The sequence below is a fragment of the Maniola hyperantus genome, chromosome 14 (genome assembly GCF_902806685.2).
Source record: "Maniola hyperantus chromosome 14, iAphHyp1.2, whole genome shotgun sequence".
Taxonomy (NCBI): Eukaryota; Metazoa; Arthropoda; class Insecta; order Lepidoptera; family Nymphalidae; genus Maniola; species Maniola hyperantus.
The window spans coordinates 3541404-3557380 of record NC_048549.1 but is presented as its reverse complement, the minus strand read 5'-3'; the positions used below and the strand labels follow the sequence as shown (position 1 = coordinate 3557380).

At 36.7% G+C, this 15977-nt stretch overlaps 1 protein-coding gene across 1 annotated transcript in view; it reads left to right on the top strand.

Moving 5' to 3' along the window:
• Nucleotides 1-15977, top strand: part of cue (Protein cueball) — a 32199-nt gene continuing 16222 nt past the window's right edge. The window contains exon 1 of the mRNA XM_034975382.2: nucleotides 1-425. Within this exon, the coding sequence (XP_034831273.1) occupies nucleotides 362-425 (64 nt within the window). The 5' untranslated portion in view covers nucleotides 1-361. The remainder of the gene's footprint in view (nucleotides 426-15977) is intronic.

The window sequence follows — 15977 nt, the reverse complement described above, 5'->3', positions numbered from 1 at the left end:
CAATCAACCAATCAATTGCTACGCACAAATCGCGTTATGTAACAAATTATCTTTTGATAGTAAACTATGTAATTACACCTCAAGGCAACTTTGCAATTTCCGAATCTGACCAATTCGCAGCGTGATAAGTTATCATTTCGCGTATTCCACGGCCCACGGCGGGCATGCGCCTTCAATGAAATTATTTCGTATGCCACTTCGCGGCAAAACGGACGGCTGTAGTATTTAGTTTCGGTGTAACTCGCGATTGGCGTGGTCGCCGGGTACTCGCGCCCTCTCTATGACATTGGCTGAAACTCGCACGAATATATTCAATCTAATGTGCTTTTTATAACAAATCTTTCAAAATTCATGAGACAAAATGTGTAAAACGCAGTGTTTGTTAGCCGTCCTTGTGCTCTCGATCAACCTAGTTAACTGTTGGGGTGAGTATTGCGAAAATCAGCTGATTCGCGACTTTAACACGTGTGTTTTTAGTAGTTACGCAACCTTATGCGTTCAAACTTCAGGGTTTTTATTACCGTGGAAAACTGAGTGTTTATTGTATGTAAACGGTTTTAGCCCATGGAGTGTGGATGCACAAATTGTCAGATGTCAATAAGGCGGCAATTCGTTTGGCGCCACGACACCATTACGAGGGGGCCGCTAGTCACGTAGGCCACTTCGAGCGGCCCGCTGCAATCCGCCCAAGTTGAGAAGACGGATAAATTTTAGCACGCGTAAATATGCCACTGAGTGACTCAACACAACCGGATTATACCTACTCCTGAAGCGTAGAAAAATGAAAAGCTTTCCGCTGCCGCATTTCTGTAACGAAAACTTTTCACAAAACAAGAAACCGTTATTTTTGGATGAAAATATTCACGGAATAGTTAAAATACCTAGTAGTCTATAAGTTTCTACAAGAAATTAAAATACCGATTTTTAGGGTTCCGTACCTATCTCCAGAGAAACGTTCGGTCTGCCTGTCTACCTGTATATCTGTCTGTCTGTTTGTCGGGTATAGACCCGACAAACAGACAGACATTATACCATTATATACATACAGGTCATCATAGGAAGACCCGTCAATGGTATCAAAACTTAAGGGTAAATACTTTCTGTTGCCTTAGAATTATGAAATTTGGTAGGTAGGTAGCAATATTAGCACAAGTAAAACGAAAATCCGAAAACCGTAAATTTGTGGTAAGTAGGAACTAGGTATTAAATTAAACAGGTAGGTTCCTAGTTTTTTATTACATCAAAATTAGCAATTAAATTAGGTAGGTACCTACTTAAGTAGGTACTTAATTAAGTACCTACCTACTTACTTTTTACAATGAAATTGGTGGAGTCTTACAATGGGTAAATAGGTAGGTATGTTATCTTGTAGATAAATTATCTTTATAAACCAAGGATTTTCGTTAACATTGAGTTCTGTGGGCAAATAAAATAAATATTGGTTAATAAATATATTCCAAAAAGCCAAAACAAAGTTTATCCACTTACCTACAATAAAACTAAGGTTTGATTTAAAAAACCGGCCAAGTGCGAGTCAGGCTCGCGCAATGAGGGTTCCGTACTACAGTCGTATTTTGTCGACATTTTGCACGATAATTCAAAAATTATGATGCATAAAAATAAATAAAAATCTGTTTTAGAATGTACAGGTGAAGACCTTTCATATGATACCTCACTTGGTATACCTAGTCACTCACTTCGAAAGTTGAAAATACTAATTATTAGTTCATGACCACAATTTAAATTTTTTTGTGTGATCTAACCCTAAATTCACGGTTTTCAGATTTTTCCCCAAATGTCAGCTATAAGATCTACTTACCTGCCAAATTTCATGATTCTAGGTCAACGGGAAGTACCCTGTAGGTTTCTTGACAGACAGACAGACAACAAAATGATCCTATAAGGGTTCCATTTTTCCTTTTGAGGTACGGAACAGACTCGCGCACCGAGGGTTCCGTACTCGGGAATTTTTTTCGACGTAACAGATTTTTATTTATTTTTAATTTTTGACTTATCGTGCAAAATGTCGATAAAATACGATTGTAATACGGAACCCTCAGTGCGCGAGTATGACTCTCACTTGGCCGGTTTTTTCGAACTATGTGCCCTGTCCATTGCAGCTTCGCCACCTGCTGAGCTATGTCGGTTACTCTAGTTCTCCATCTCCTACGGATGTCCTCATTTCTAATTTGATCAACGTAGAGTAACTTCAAGCATATAGCTCTCAAGTTGCAAGTGACCTGTCAGAAGTGACTTCTGTAGGTTTATTGCAAATTGAGTAGATTGGTACTCTGTAAGAAGGTTACGTAAATATTTGTTGGGAAACTCTACGGACGGAAGTCCCAGCTAAAGTCAAGAAAACGGAAAGTCTACCTACGCCACACGAGGCAACCGCTAGCATAGATAAAATTTTCCTATAAATTTGAACCTAAGCACTATTTCCTGCAGTATTGCAGGCACGGGGAGGTTGTCGAAAAGCTACTTAATTAAAATAATAATTAAATACTATTAAATTCACATTAGTTATTATTTTTTCCATTACTCAATAAAAATATTTAGATTTATCTTAATAAATGGGTTAATTGCACAATGCATAACGCTCGTCTAAAATCTCGAAGGTTCAACAGAATTCGAATAGCCGGTGACAATAATCTGTTACCCAATTCTAACCTTTTATTGTCATTAATGTACAACTACAGACTACATGATCGACTTTTAACTAGGACATGGTCACTTGTTCAGTACTTCTTACTAAGTACAAAAAGGAGAATTTATTCCTGTAAGGCGCAATATCCATGGTCACTTCTTCAGTACTTCTTACTAAGTATAAGAAGGAGAATTTATTCCTCTAAGGCGCAATCTCCATGGTCACTTGTTCAGTACTTCTTACTAAGTACAAAAAGGAGAATTTATTCCTGTAAGGCGCAATCTCCATGGTCACTTCTTCAGTACTTCTTACTAAGTACAAGAAGGCGAATTTATTCCTCTAAGGCGCAATCTCCATGGTCACTTGTTCAGTACTTCTTACTAAGTACAAAAAGGAGAATTTATTCCTCTAAGGCACAATTTCCATGGTCACTTATTCAGTACTTCTTACTAAGTACAAGAAGGAGAATTTATTCCTCTAAAACGCAATTTACATGTTCACTTGTTCAGTACTTCTTACTAAGTACAAGAAGGAGAATTTATTCCTCTAGGCGCAATCTCCATGGTCACTTGATCAGTACTTCTTACTAAGTACAAGAAGGAGAATTTATTCCTCTAAGGCGAAATCTCCATGGTCACCTGTTCAGTACTTCTTACTAAGCACAAGAAGGAGAATTTATTCCTCTAAGTCTAAGGCGCAATCTCCACGAACGAGAGAATCGCAGCGATATCGGTAGCCTTGCCGTGTGACAAAATTCGATTGACTTTGAAACCATTCAACCGATGTGCCCCAAACTGGATTCATTAGAAAGGCAATAACGCAAAGATGGTTTTAGACGAGAGAAAAAAGAAATGCGGAAGTTTTCTAGCGTAGTAGCACATGCCGGGTATCCGCTTGTAGTGTATATCATGGTGTATGTAGGTAGGTCATCATCATCATCATGATCAACCCATCACCGGCTCACTACAGAGCACGGGTCTCTTCTCAGAGTGAGAAGGGTTTGGCCATAGCCTACCACGCTGGCCATGTGCGGATTGGTAGACTTCACACACCTTTGAGAACATTATGGAGAACTCTCAGGCATGCAGGTTTCCTCACGATGTTTTCCTTCACCGTTATAGCAAGTGATATTTAATTACTTAAAACGCACATAACTCCGAAAAGTTAGAGGTGCGTGCCCGGGATCGAACCCCCGACCTTCGATTAGAAGGCGGACGTACTAACCACTAGGCTATCACAGCTTATAACATGATTTCAATATTGTGCGTACAAACTAACACTTCACGCGAGTTCATCTCGCACTTGTCCGGTTTTTCATTTTAGAGATTTGTGACAGTCAAATATTCTTAATTGTATGCTCAAATCGCACAGAATCGTAAAAAGTGCTAAGTCGTGCTGAATGTGCATGATTTTGCGTGCTCCTTTAAACTATCCTTGATTGTTAATTAAATTGTTTTAATTACTTAGCTTACCAAAATACCTACTTCACTTAGCAAATTGACCTAAAAACGGTCAAGTAATCGCAAATTGGAATATCATATAATAACTTTATAGTTTTCGGATTTTTCCCTTTACTTGTTCTTTATAAGACGTTGCTTATTGCCAAATTTCACTGTTCTAGGCATGTTCTAGGTCAACGGGAAGTAGGTAGAGGTACCCTATCGGTTTTGATTTCCTTTAGTCAGAATATTATGCGCCATAAACCATCGAGCTTTAGAAGGAGATAACGGATTTGTAGAGCATTGTCTCTGTCGTTAAAACCGACAAAACGTCATATAGGTATGAGTGACAGAGAACGCAAAGGCCGACATTATTTTCTGCCGAGTAATTTTGATTGCGTTGATTTAGCAGATTGATTTTTTCATAGGTCTAAGAAATTGTATTGAGTTTCAATACAAACTAATAATTTTTATAGATATTTTTGAGAAGATTTTACTACTTAAGATTTTTTTAACCTTAATTAATAATTACACAAGTACAAATAAAGATCGATTGTAACTTGTACTCGTAAATAACATCGCGATAACGCGTTATTGGCTGCTTATCGTCCTATCTTCAGCGGAATGCTTATTTTATCTCGTGTTATGATTTTCGCTACGAAGTAGCTTGGATAACAAATTAATCCATATTTCCATACTAATAATATAATTAATGTGGATGTAGGTCTGTCTGTCTTACATTTTCTACAAGCTACAAGTCCGAGATGGGCTGCAACCCGCAAGCTGCAACTGCAAACTGCAAGCGACACGACTGGTTTCTATGAATCTGTATGAAATTGATTCCGAGCGCCACGGGCGCAAGCTGTATACAGATTCATAGAAACCAGTTGTGTTGCTTGCAGTTTGCGGTCTGCAGTCCATCTCGGACTTGTACCTTTACCGATAGACGGTACAGAGATAGCTTGCATCCTTGAGACGGATGTCGGATAAAGGCTACTTTTATCCCGGGAAAAAAAGTTTCCACGGGATTTTTTGAACCTAAATCCACGCGAAGTCTTGGGCATCAGTAATTAATGTTTTAACATGTGCTAATTAAAAGCTTTCTCGTGAAATTTTCTAAATGATGACGAAAACTGTATTGAAATCGACTTAGAATAGAAGTTAGTAGCTGATCTGCCCAGTCCTCGCTCGAAATTTCTCAAAATCCTTTCTTACTTAATTGGGACCTACACTATAATTAACCTATTATGTAGAGAGGACCTAGGTACCTATCTACATATTTCTAGATGAAACGGTCTGTGCCTGTCATTGATGTTGGAATCCCCCTCTTGTAGTAAGTAGATACAATTATGTCAATCAATTTCTCCTAGATATAATATCTGGGCATTATTACTAGCTTTTGCCCGCGACTTCGTCCGCTTGATATAATTTGAAAACTTAAAAAATATTACAACACTTGGGGAAAATGTAGCAATCTACAATCTATCAGTGAAAGAATTTTCATTAGTTACGGAGATTATCCCCTACATACAAACTCGCAAATCTACAAATATCATTTCACAATAATATTAGTACAAGTATAAATATGAATAGATACCTAAACGAAAACACACGAACGCGTATAATAATAATATGCAAGTCGGCAAATATCGTTATCTATACTTTACCTATAATTTTGGTTGCGAAGTCTGCCAACCGACGTTTTTTAATTAGTAGGTATTTGTAGCTACCTATTACAGTTTTACATATATATCTACTTAAGTAATTAAAGTACCCAACTATCGTGCAAAAAAACAAAAAGTATAACGTATTGCTAAGTAAAATATATATATATATATATATATATATATATATATATATATATATATATATATATATATTTTATTGTATGAATAAAAAAATATCCCCATATTTTTCTTCCGCTACGATTTAAATCTTCAAGTTCAACGACTTAGCGGTCACCTAAACCTCTTGGTTTTAGTATTCATATAACGAATGACCTACTTTATGCCTTCAATTCCTACAAAGTGCCCGGAAGGCAGAAATTCAATGAATAAAACAAATATTTTTGTAAACCAACAAAATGAAATAGATGATTGATTATTATAATAATATTAATTTCGTCCTCAGTAAGAATTGGAAAGTCAACCTCTATCTGCCAATTAAGTTAATGCCACTTAAAAATTACGGTTAGCGAAGAAAATGCTTTGGATACCGATTTTTTCGACATTATTAATTAACAAAATTCTATTGAAAATATATTCAAGAAATTCCAAGTAAGATATCACAAAATGGCGGCAAGTCATTCCTATTCTTAATTTGAAAGCATTATTATATTATGTACCCACTAGGTACCTATATTGATGATGATTTCTGCCTACCTGCAATAATTCGAATACCAACCAGTACTCAGACAGTAAGTATACGAACAAGAAGCCTTTGAAATACGATGCTCGAAGTACATATTATTTGCTTACTCGGAGCCTTCAGTCACGTACGCCAAGATTCTATGGGTCATAGTGTAAGAGACGATAAGCAAAACAATACACACATTAAAGCTGACGCGGGTCAAACATTTTTATCGTAAAACACTTAACGATATATAACTACTTACTTACCAGATAATATTTGCATTGCTGTTATTTATAAGTAGGTCAGATAACATTTAATGCATAAAATATATATAAAATTATCGTATACAATTAAATCACCGTGAGACGTCGGCCTTCCAGTCGGGAGGTCGGTGTTTCGATCCCGGGCACGCAGCTCTTACTTTACATCTTTATAATATTGATAGTGTAAGTGCATAAAAATAAATAAAAACTGCTTTAGAAGGTACAGGTGAAGCCTTTTCATATTATAAGTACCCTACTTGGTATTATCTTAGTTTCTATCTTATATTGGTAGTTATTAGTTTGAAAATTGAAAACACTTAGGTATGATTTGTTTATGAACACATTTTTTTTGTGATGTTTTCCCTTTAGTTGTGCTACCTGCCAACTTTCATGATTCTAGGTCAACGGCAAGTACCCTATAGGTAATAGGACCCCGGACGGGTTCGAAACTAGACGGGCTTCGCGTCGTCTAAATACGTGAGTATAGCTGGAATAATCTATACCTAATGGGCTCTTTGACTATAGTGTTGTTAAGGTAATAGATATGAATAGGGACGCTGATTCGTTATTAATGAGCCGAAAAATAGACATACTGATTGCATGACGTAAAGACAGGAATATATTTATGTTTTCCGTTTCCTAGATTCTAGTTACTATTTCCTCTTTCTTATAGGAAAACATGCAGTGTCTTATGTTAAGTTTGATGATGTATCTATACTATGTTGTTCAAATTGAGTCGTCTAAAAGAAGTGCCAACCTTTTCTGAAGAAAACATTGAGAAAAAGATAGCTCTAATTTGTTTAGTTTAGATTTTATTTTGATCCCAAGTTTACCCGGAGGAAGCGAGGGTCAAAGCTAGTGAAATATCTAACCTACTCCCATGATTTTATTATTTTATTTTGTAAAGGCATTTTCATCGTTTCTGGAGATTCCAAAATATACCTTGGTGCTGTCTGCATTTGACTAAACATTTTTACTGTAATGTGACCATTAATTTTATAATTATCACTAAAACTTTTTAGGTTAGTGTAATCAACTTAATTACCCTCTCTTATTTACATTTTACATATCCCTGAGAAATTAGCGAGTCATAATATAAATAACTCAATTTTTAATTTTCAATTAACTTAAATGCATGTTAATTGAAACATGTTTTATATAATTTAGATAGATACATATTTTTTCATAATATAATAAAATATTTATTTCGATACAAATAAGTAAGTAATTTCATATTAACTAAGTAATTTATTAAATAATGTGACTTGCATACCTATTTCTTACAGAACATTTTTACAAAAATTAAGATTAAAACCGCTGAACAAACATAATATTTATACGCGACACGACGTGCTTTTGTTGAAAGTATGTAGTAGGTACATACCTACAAAAGATGAAAAATTTGCAGTAGCTATGCGGCAACTGTATCTAGGTATATTTAATTACGATATTTTATAAATGAACAGCAATGGTTTTACGCAAAAAAACTATTGCAAGAAATAATTTCAATAATGTAAATTGTTGGTAGCTTTGGTACGTCTCATCATCATTAGTACCCAATATTATTGATGTCAGCCATACGCCTGTAGGTATGTGTAACTAAATATACCTTTTTGTTATCTTCAGTGGTTGCTGACTTACAATATTTTTCCACGACAAAATGCAAATGAATTTAGGTAGGTACAGGGGTGAGCCCAAAAACAGAATTTTTTGGTTAGTCTTAGTACTAAGAATATGATTGTAACTCAAAGTGAGGGTGAGTTACGACAGACAGTTACGATATTTTTCCTTACAAGTGTCGAATTATAGAAACTTGCTAGGTAGGCACCTGCCACTATTTCTACACTCAGCCGTACTCAAAGTCGCTAATCGTTACTTAAGATTGAGTTAAAACGAGACAAATTTATGTGAGAGATATAGCTCTGTCTCGTTTTAACGAAACTTAAGTAACGATTAAGCGACTCTGAGTACGGCAGCTGTTAATTGCTTAAACCGCGTTCCGGAACTTTCCTTATTCCTTAGTATTATAATAATAATTATTATTTTCGATTAGCTACTGATAAAATATGTCTTAATCATAAAGGTAGGTAGTAGATATTATCTACCAACAGTAAAATAAAACGTTTCCGTCTTTGTATCTCTGGAAGTCCGTAGAACAATATCTCGGAATTATCCGACATTAGAATTAGAATCGGCCCAGACTTAATTTATTAAAACTGGCGTAATATAAAATACTACGCCAATTATTTGATATTTAATGTTTTATTCTTAAAGTTGCCTTCCAAATTCTAATAGGTATTTCCCGATATTCTATGTATATCAGCCAATATATTTTTGATACGCAAATCGGTAGGTATGCGTACCTACTTAATAAATGTAACTTCCGCATATTATGTTATTACTCAATTAGATAGGAATGTACTTAACTATATTATAAATATCTAAATGTTGTAAACATTATAGATTGTTAAATTATCAACCTCGGTAATGGAACGTTATAAGTGGGTGTTCAAGTTCCTATAATGAGTGTATGTGCTCTACCTATTAAGTACCTGTAATTAGATATTATTTAATGTAATTAGAGCTGTAATAGCCTAGTGGTTAGGACGTCCGCCTTCTAATCGGAGGTTGTGAGTTCGATCTCGGGCACGCACCTCTAACTTTTCGGAGTTATGTGTGTTTTAAGTAATTATAGGTATATCACTTGCTTTAACGGTGAAGGAAAATATCATGAGGAAACTTGCATGCCTGAGAGTTCTCCATAATGTTCTCAGAGCTGTGTGAAGTCTACCAATCCGCACATGGCCAGCGTGGTAGACTATGGCCTTCTCACTCTGAGAGGAGACCCGTGCTCTATAGTGAGCTGGCGATGGATTGATCATGATGATGATGAATTAGATACTTGATAAACTAAGATGATGCGCGTGAGTTATTTTCCCTACAAATCGTGAGATCAGCAGTAAGAACTCTTTAAATTTTTACAACTGCGAAGTTTAATGTAGTACAACACCCTTGGAACATTTGTGTGTTTAAAAACTTGGTTTATTCAAGCAAGCTTTAACTGTGAGAGACTTAAAAGTTATAGATACCTACCTAGTGTAACTTATGACACTGAGAAATCAGACTTAGCTTAAGCCGAGCTTTTACTTTGTTGGGTCACACGAGTAGATATATAGACCAGAGGGGAAGCTTCATACTAGCGGCTGGCTGTAGGTTCACTCACCCTAGCGCAGCTCACACACACCACGATGTGACACGGACGCTCCGTTTGCCGCCAAACTGGGCGCACGGGAGCGTCCGTGGCACGTCGTGGTGTGCGTAAGCTAGTGTGAAGCTTCCCCTCTGGTCTATAATATCTACTCGTATGGTTGGGTGACTGTTAAGTAAGTATAAAACCTTGTACCCGTCCCATCTAGGCGAGTAGAAATTACTGATAAGTGTAACTCTTAGATAAGTATTTAAGGGGTAACTTTTCAAGATAAGGTTAGCTCTGCGTCGTATTCCTGATTGCGGAGAGTCGTGACTCCTTTCCAATAATCACGTGATGGTAGGGGCTTACTTGGGGTCACAGAGCACCACCTATAGACGCCTAATAGCCGGACACCCCCGATCGCCAAACTTAGGCAGTTACTTAGCACAAAACTCGGCTCACGCCCGTTTGGTACCCTCATTCCGTACATTGCCTTGATTACGTGACTTTTGAGTCCACCAATCGCAACAAAGCATTCTCCCCTGTCCCCCGCCAACATTTTACGATTTTGTTTTGTGATTACACGAGATCAAAAATTGACGTCAGAGAGCTCTCTGTACCCGTAGTATAAGATTTTACGTCACACCAAACGTTGCTAGAATTCGAGAATCGAAACACTTCTGCGTTATAGGAAACTGGATCTTAATAGCCTCGTTTTAAAGCTCAAGTTTGTCTACACATCTACAGCCAGCGCTCCAAGCGGAAACGTTGCGAAATTAAAATCAGTGGCATTGAATTTTTGACTTCAATTCAAGGCTCTTTAGGTCCATTTTACTTTGATGATATTGTGTTTCGATTCTCGAATTCTAGCAACGTTTGGTGAGACGTAAAATCTTATACTACGGGTACAGAGCTCAAAGTCTCCTATGTATCTTTGAGTTCGTGTAAATTTAAACTACACTTTTTACAGAAATCTGGTGAACCAGACACAGATAAGAACTTCTAATATTTGAACGAGAACAAAACTACGTTTGTTTGGTGTGAGCTTGGATGAATGATTGGGTGTGAGCTACGAATGGAGTTTCAACTGTTAAAGATTTGCCAAATAGGTATTTTCGGGAGCTCCAAGAAAACGTGGAAAGTCATATGTTATATTCTTTATACATTATTCTGATTTCTGGCCGGATTTGTTGATTTTTTTTCAAGATAACGTTTATTCAAATTCATTCGAATATTCTATAGGACACTAGCTGACCCGGCGAACTTCGTACCGCCTAACAGTCGATTCTTTAATTTTTTTTAATACTTACAATTTTTTAAATTTTTATCTCCGTAAGAACCATCCTCGTACTTCAAGGAATATTATAAAAATAATTTGCGAAATCGGTTCAACTGTTCTCGAGATTTGCGATCAGCAACACATTTAGCGATTCATTTTTATATAGAGAAAATAAATAAATAATAAATAAAAAAAAACGTTTATTTTTCAATCATATAGTTACACACATACATGGGTTTGATCTTGAACAATTTTGAAAAGATAATAATATGGTAGAACATCTTTTAGTTCATTATAACGACACCACGCAGAATGCACTGCTGTTCGCGCCTATTTCTAGCAATTTATTTAGAAACTTTTCTAATGTAAGAGACAACTATCTTCTGCATTGGAAAAAATCCTAGCTCTTAAAATTTCTCAATAAAATGAAATGTACTTATATTGGGTAAGCGGATTACACTTAAGTCTATTGTTTGCGTTTGACCCCCTTACTTAAACTAAGTTCAACGTGTCATTAGGTATTGAAGGCAAGATTAATCTACTAGGTACTTTTTATACAATTACTCATAATAGCTTAGTCAGTTTAACAATTTAGCGTTCCGATACAATTTATTGTAGAAGCCGCCTTACATTTTCGAGTAGCTTGCTATATTATCAACTCCCTTATTGGAGATCTTTTTAAGTAGACCTATCTACCTACCTATATTTATAGTCCGCGAGGTTGAGATGACTTATCGGGGTATGAGACGGGGGAACACCCCGCACACCCGCACACCCGCACGTCACCCACGCTTGCCCGCATCGGGTTAGCGCGGGGGCTGTGCGGATGTGTGAGGCGTTCCCTTCCCGATTGCCATCTCGACCTGTCACCTACTATAGATATGTTAAACTATTTCCATGATCATCATGGTTATCATCATGATTCTCAGTTTATGTGTTTTATTTTTCATGACGCCGATGGTCATGATTATGATGGTTATGGTGATGATAATGATGATGATGATAGTGATTAAAGATCAAGCTTTTCAAATGAGCTACGCAGTCACGATTTACAAAACACTCAAGGTGTAAGGACAAACAAGGAACTCTCGAACTCAAAGTCGGGGTACTCAGATTTCGTTCTGGGCCACATTTGACCCTTCTGCATTACTAGATGACAGACAGACAAACATAATCGCACTTGTATACGAATATTTATACCTGGAGACATTTTTCATCTCCAATTTAGGAAATATTATATATCTAGAATTCTTGGGAAATGTGATAAATAAAATATATTTAACAACTTCCTGCTGTATTTAGGAATTATGTAATAACTATTTACAATTCCTAGGAATTGTAGGTATACAATGACATGCCATTGATGACGGACCCACGCCACCCGTACATACATTTCCAATGACAGATAAGATATGTAACGTATAAGATGACGCGCAGGGAACTGTTTGTAAATAAATTAATTAATTCATTAACCTACGGTAGGTACCGGGAATTTTGACGTTACTGCGAAGTCCATACGTTTCTACATAGTAATTGGTTTTTTCGGTTTAATTTTTATTCGTCAAAAACCGATAGCTTGTCAATATGCGCACACGCATTAGCTATGCTAATGTTATGGAAGCGGGCGCTGATGACGTCACGTGAATCGTCAACACCCGGCGTAAAATTACGCAGGTATTTCGATCGGGTCCAGCTGTCAAAGGCTACTAAGGTGTTTTAAATCACGTGATCTTTTTTTAAGCCAATGATCATCATGATGAACTCATCGCCCGCCCACTACTGAGCACAGGTCTCTTCTCAGTATGAGCAGGATGTAGGGGTCCGCCGTGAACATTATCGAGCATGCAAGTTTAAAAAAAAAAGAATATTAGCCATGTTTATCACGTCTTATATTTCCCGTTCCACTACAACTAAGCGTAAAGCTTGTGCTAGGACTACGTACGACAATAGTGCAACGGGTGGGGTTTCCTCACGATGTTTGCCAAGTGATATACGCACTAAGTACGCGACAGGTTGAGATGGCTATCGGGGTGGGAACGCCCCGCACACTCGCACAGCCCCCGCGCTAATCCGGTACGGGATAGCGCGGGTGACGTGAGAGTGTGCGGGGCATCCGCCGGCGTCACATCACATCCCGATTGCCATCTCGACCTGTCGCGTACTATACCTAAACATACTTAATTCCGAAAAGTTAGAGGTTCATGCCCGGGATCGAACCTCCGATCTTCCGAATAGGAAGCGGACGTCTTAACCACTAGGCTATCACGGTTATATGTAAGTCAATAAGGTGTTGCATTTAAAGGTCAGTTAATAGCAATTTTACGGTTAAACTGAGTTTGATTTAAAATGGTTTTCCAGCGAATTTACGAACTGATTTTTAGAGTTCCGTACCCCAAAAGGAGAAAAGGAACCCTTATAGGATCAGTTTGTTGTCTGACGGACAGACGTCCGTCCGCCCGTTTATCGTGTCTGTCAAGAAAACCTATAGGGTACTTTCTGTTGACCTAGAATCATAAAATTTGACATAGGTAGGTCTTATAGCACAAGTAAAGGAAAACATCCGAAAACTGTGAATCTGTAGTTACTTACATGACAAAAAAAGTTGAAATGTGTTCATGAAAAATAATTAATATTTTCAATTTTCTAAGTAAGATAACTATACCAATCATATGAAAGGTTTAAATTTATTCTAAAACAGTTTTTTTTAATGCATGATAGTTTGTGACTAGTCGTGCAAAGTGTCGAAAACGATACCCGAGTATGGAACCCTGCGCGAGTCTGACTCGTAGGTACTTAGTCGATTTTTTTTTTGTTTTTTCGTATGATGAAAGCTAATAATTAACTTCTTTGTTAAACATCATTTTCACCCAACTCAGGTATAATTTTTTGTATTAAATAATTTATAACTAACGTGTCACTTTAATTAAATAAATAAATTGCATTTAAGCTGATCGCATACTAGCGCGTAGCATTGGAGCCGCAAAAGGCGCAAAAGCCGCCAGAGTTACAAAAGAGGCAATAGCCGCAGTCAACGTATTTTTCAGAGCTGAGCCCTCCTCGACTTCCTTGCAGACATCTCCAATGACCAATCGGCAGAGATCAGCAAAATCTGGCGCGTCAGTTGTAATTGACACTTGTTACCGATGATACGTACCGTTTTTGCGCCTCTTGCAGCTCAAGTGGCTTTTGAGCTAATGGTCTCGTAATGTGCGAACAAGTTTAAAGAGTTGGTTGTTTAATGCAAAAATAAAAATATCTTTTTCACGCTAAAATGCACTTGACCGTCAAGACCCATAAGTCAATGGCGTTCCCGCAAATAAAAGTGCGCTGTACTGAGAATTGTTTGAAAGGAATGCATTGCAATAGTAAAAATAAAAGATTATTTTCAATTTAAAATGAAAAACGTCCGTCCGTCCGTTGATTTGTGATAGTGAATAAATTAAATATTTGACCTCTGTTAGAATGCGACCCGCGATGATAAACGACGCTCTGTTGCTATACAAGAAGTTAACTCAGTGGATGACTGATGAATCTAAATGACATACAGAAGTGATAGTCATATAATATTATAAACTAGATGATGCCCGCGACTTCGTCCACGTGGATTTAGGTTTTTAAAATCCCGTGGGAACTCTTTAATTTTCCTTTCCTTTCCTTATGTCCGTTGCCGGGATATAAGCTAACTCTACTCAACTTCACCAAAATCGGTTGAACGGTTGGGCCGTGAAAAGCTAGCAGACAGACAGAAAGACACACTTTCGCATTTATAATATTAGTATGGATTTAGTAGGTAGGTAGGTATGCTAGTAATAATAAGCAAAAAGCAATAATTAGTTTAAATAAAAAATTATGCTATGATGATACAATAAATAAAATACTTATGGATAAAAACTTTAATGAAAAAAGCAATTAAATATCACTTCCTTTGACTGTGAAGGAAATCTGAAGGAGGCCTGAGAGTTCTCCGTAGTTCAAAGATGTGTAAATTCTGCCACTGCGCACTTGGCTAGTGTGGACTATGGCCTAACTAAAGGCTTCTCATTCTGGAAGGAGACATCTCAGTAGTGGGGCGGTGATTGGGTTGCTGATGATGATGCTTGTTACTTCGAAATCGAGAAACAAACATAAAAATGACAACAGTATCACAAATATTTAATTTTAGACCCACTTAATATCCTGTATCTGACTATTTCTAAACAGTTATACATATAGCTTCACTTTTTAAAGTTTCATTCTTGTGAAGGATTTTTTAATTAGGTACCTCCTTCTATAACCTAGAAACTATTTCCGTATCAATAGAACATTATGTATACTTTTGTATCTTTCGTGATGACCAAGGATCTATCGATTACCTACTTATTACATATTTATTTATTTATATTGTAGATGATGTAAAAATGTTAATTTAAATATTTTATGTTAATTTACTTGATGATAATGTTTCTTTATTGGCACGCGTTATAACTTATAACTCCGAGGCACGGTCATCGCTCGTTGAGTTTCTGCGGTTCTTCTTAGGTATCTGTTCTGTTCCGTTATCATTTCATTAAAAAAGATTAACTTTAACTAACTACATGATTTCTGATAGTCGAAGATTGCATAAGCGTGACTAACATATATGACCATAACCATAACAAAAATTCCTTTGAGATAGTCACGAGACAACCGATATGATCTTGTGCCAAAATATAGATCGATGACTAAAATACCGCTACACTCTTAATGAAGTTACATAATACTATTATAACATGTCTATAGAAAATGTTTTAGACGTAACTGTAGTAACCGTTAAAGTAAGTGATATTTT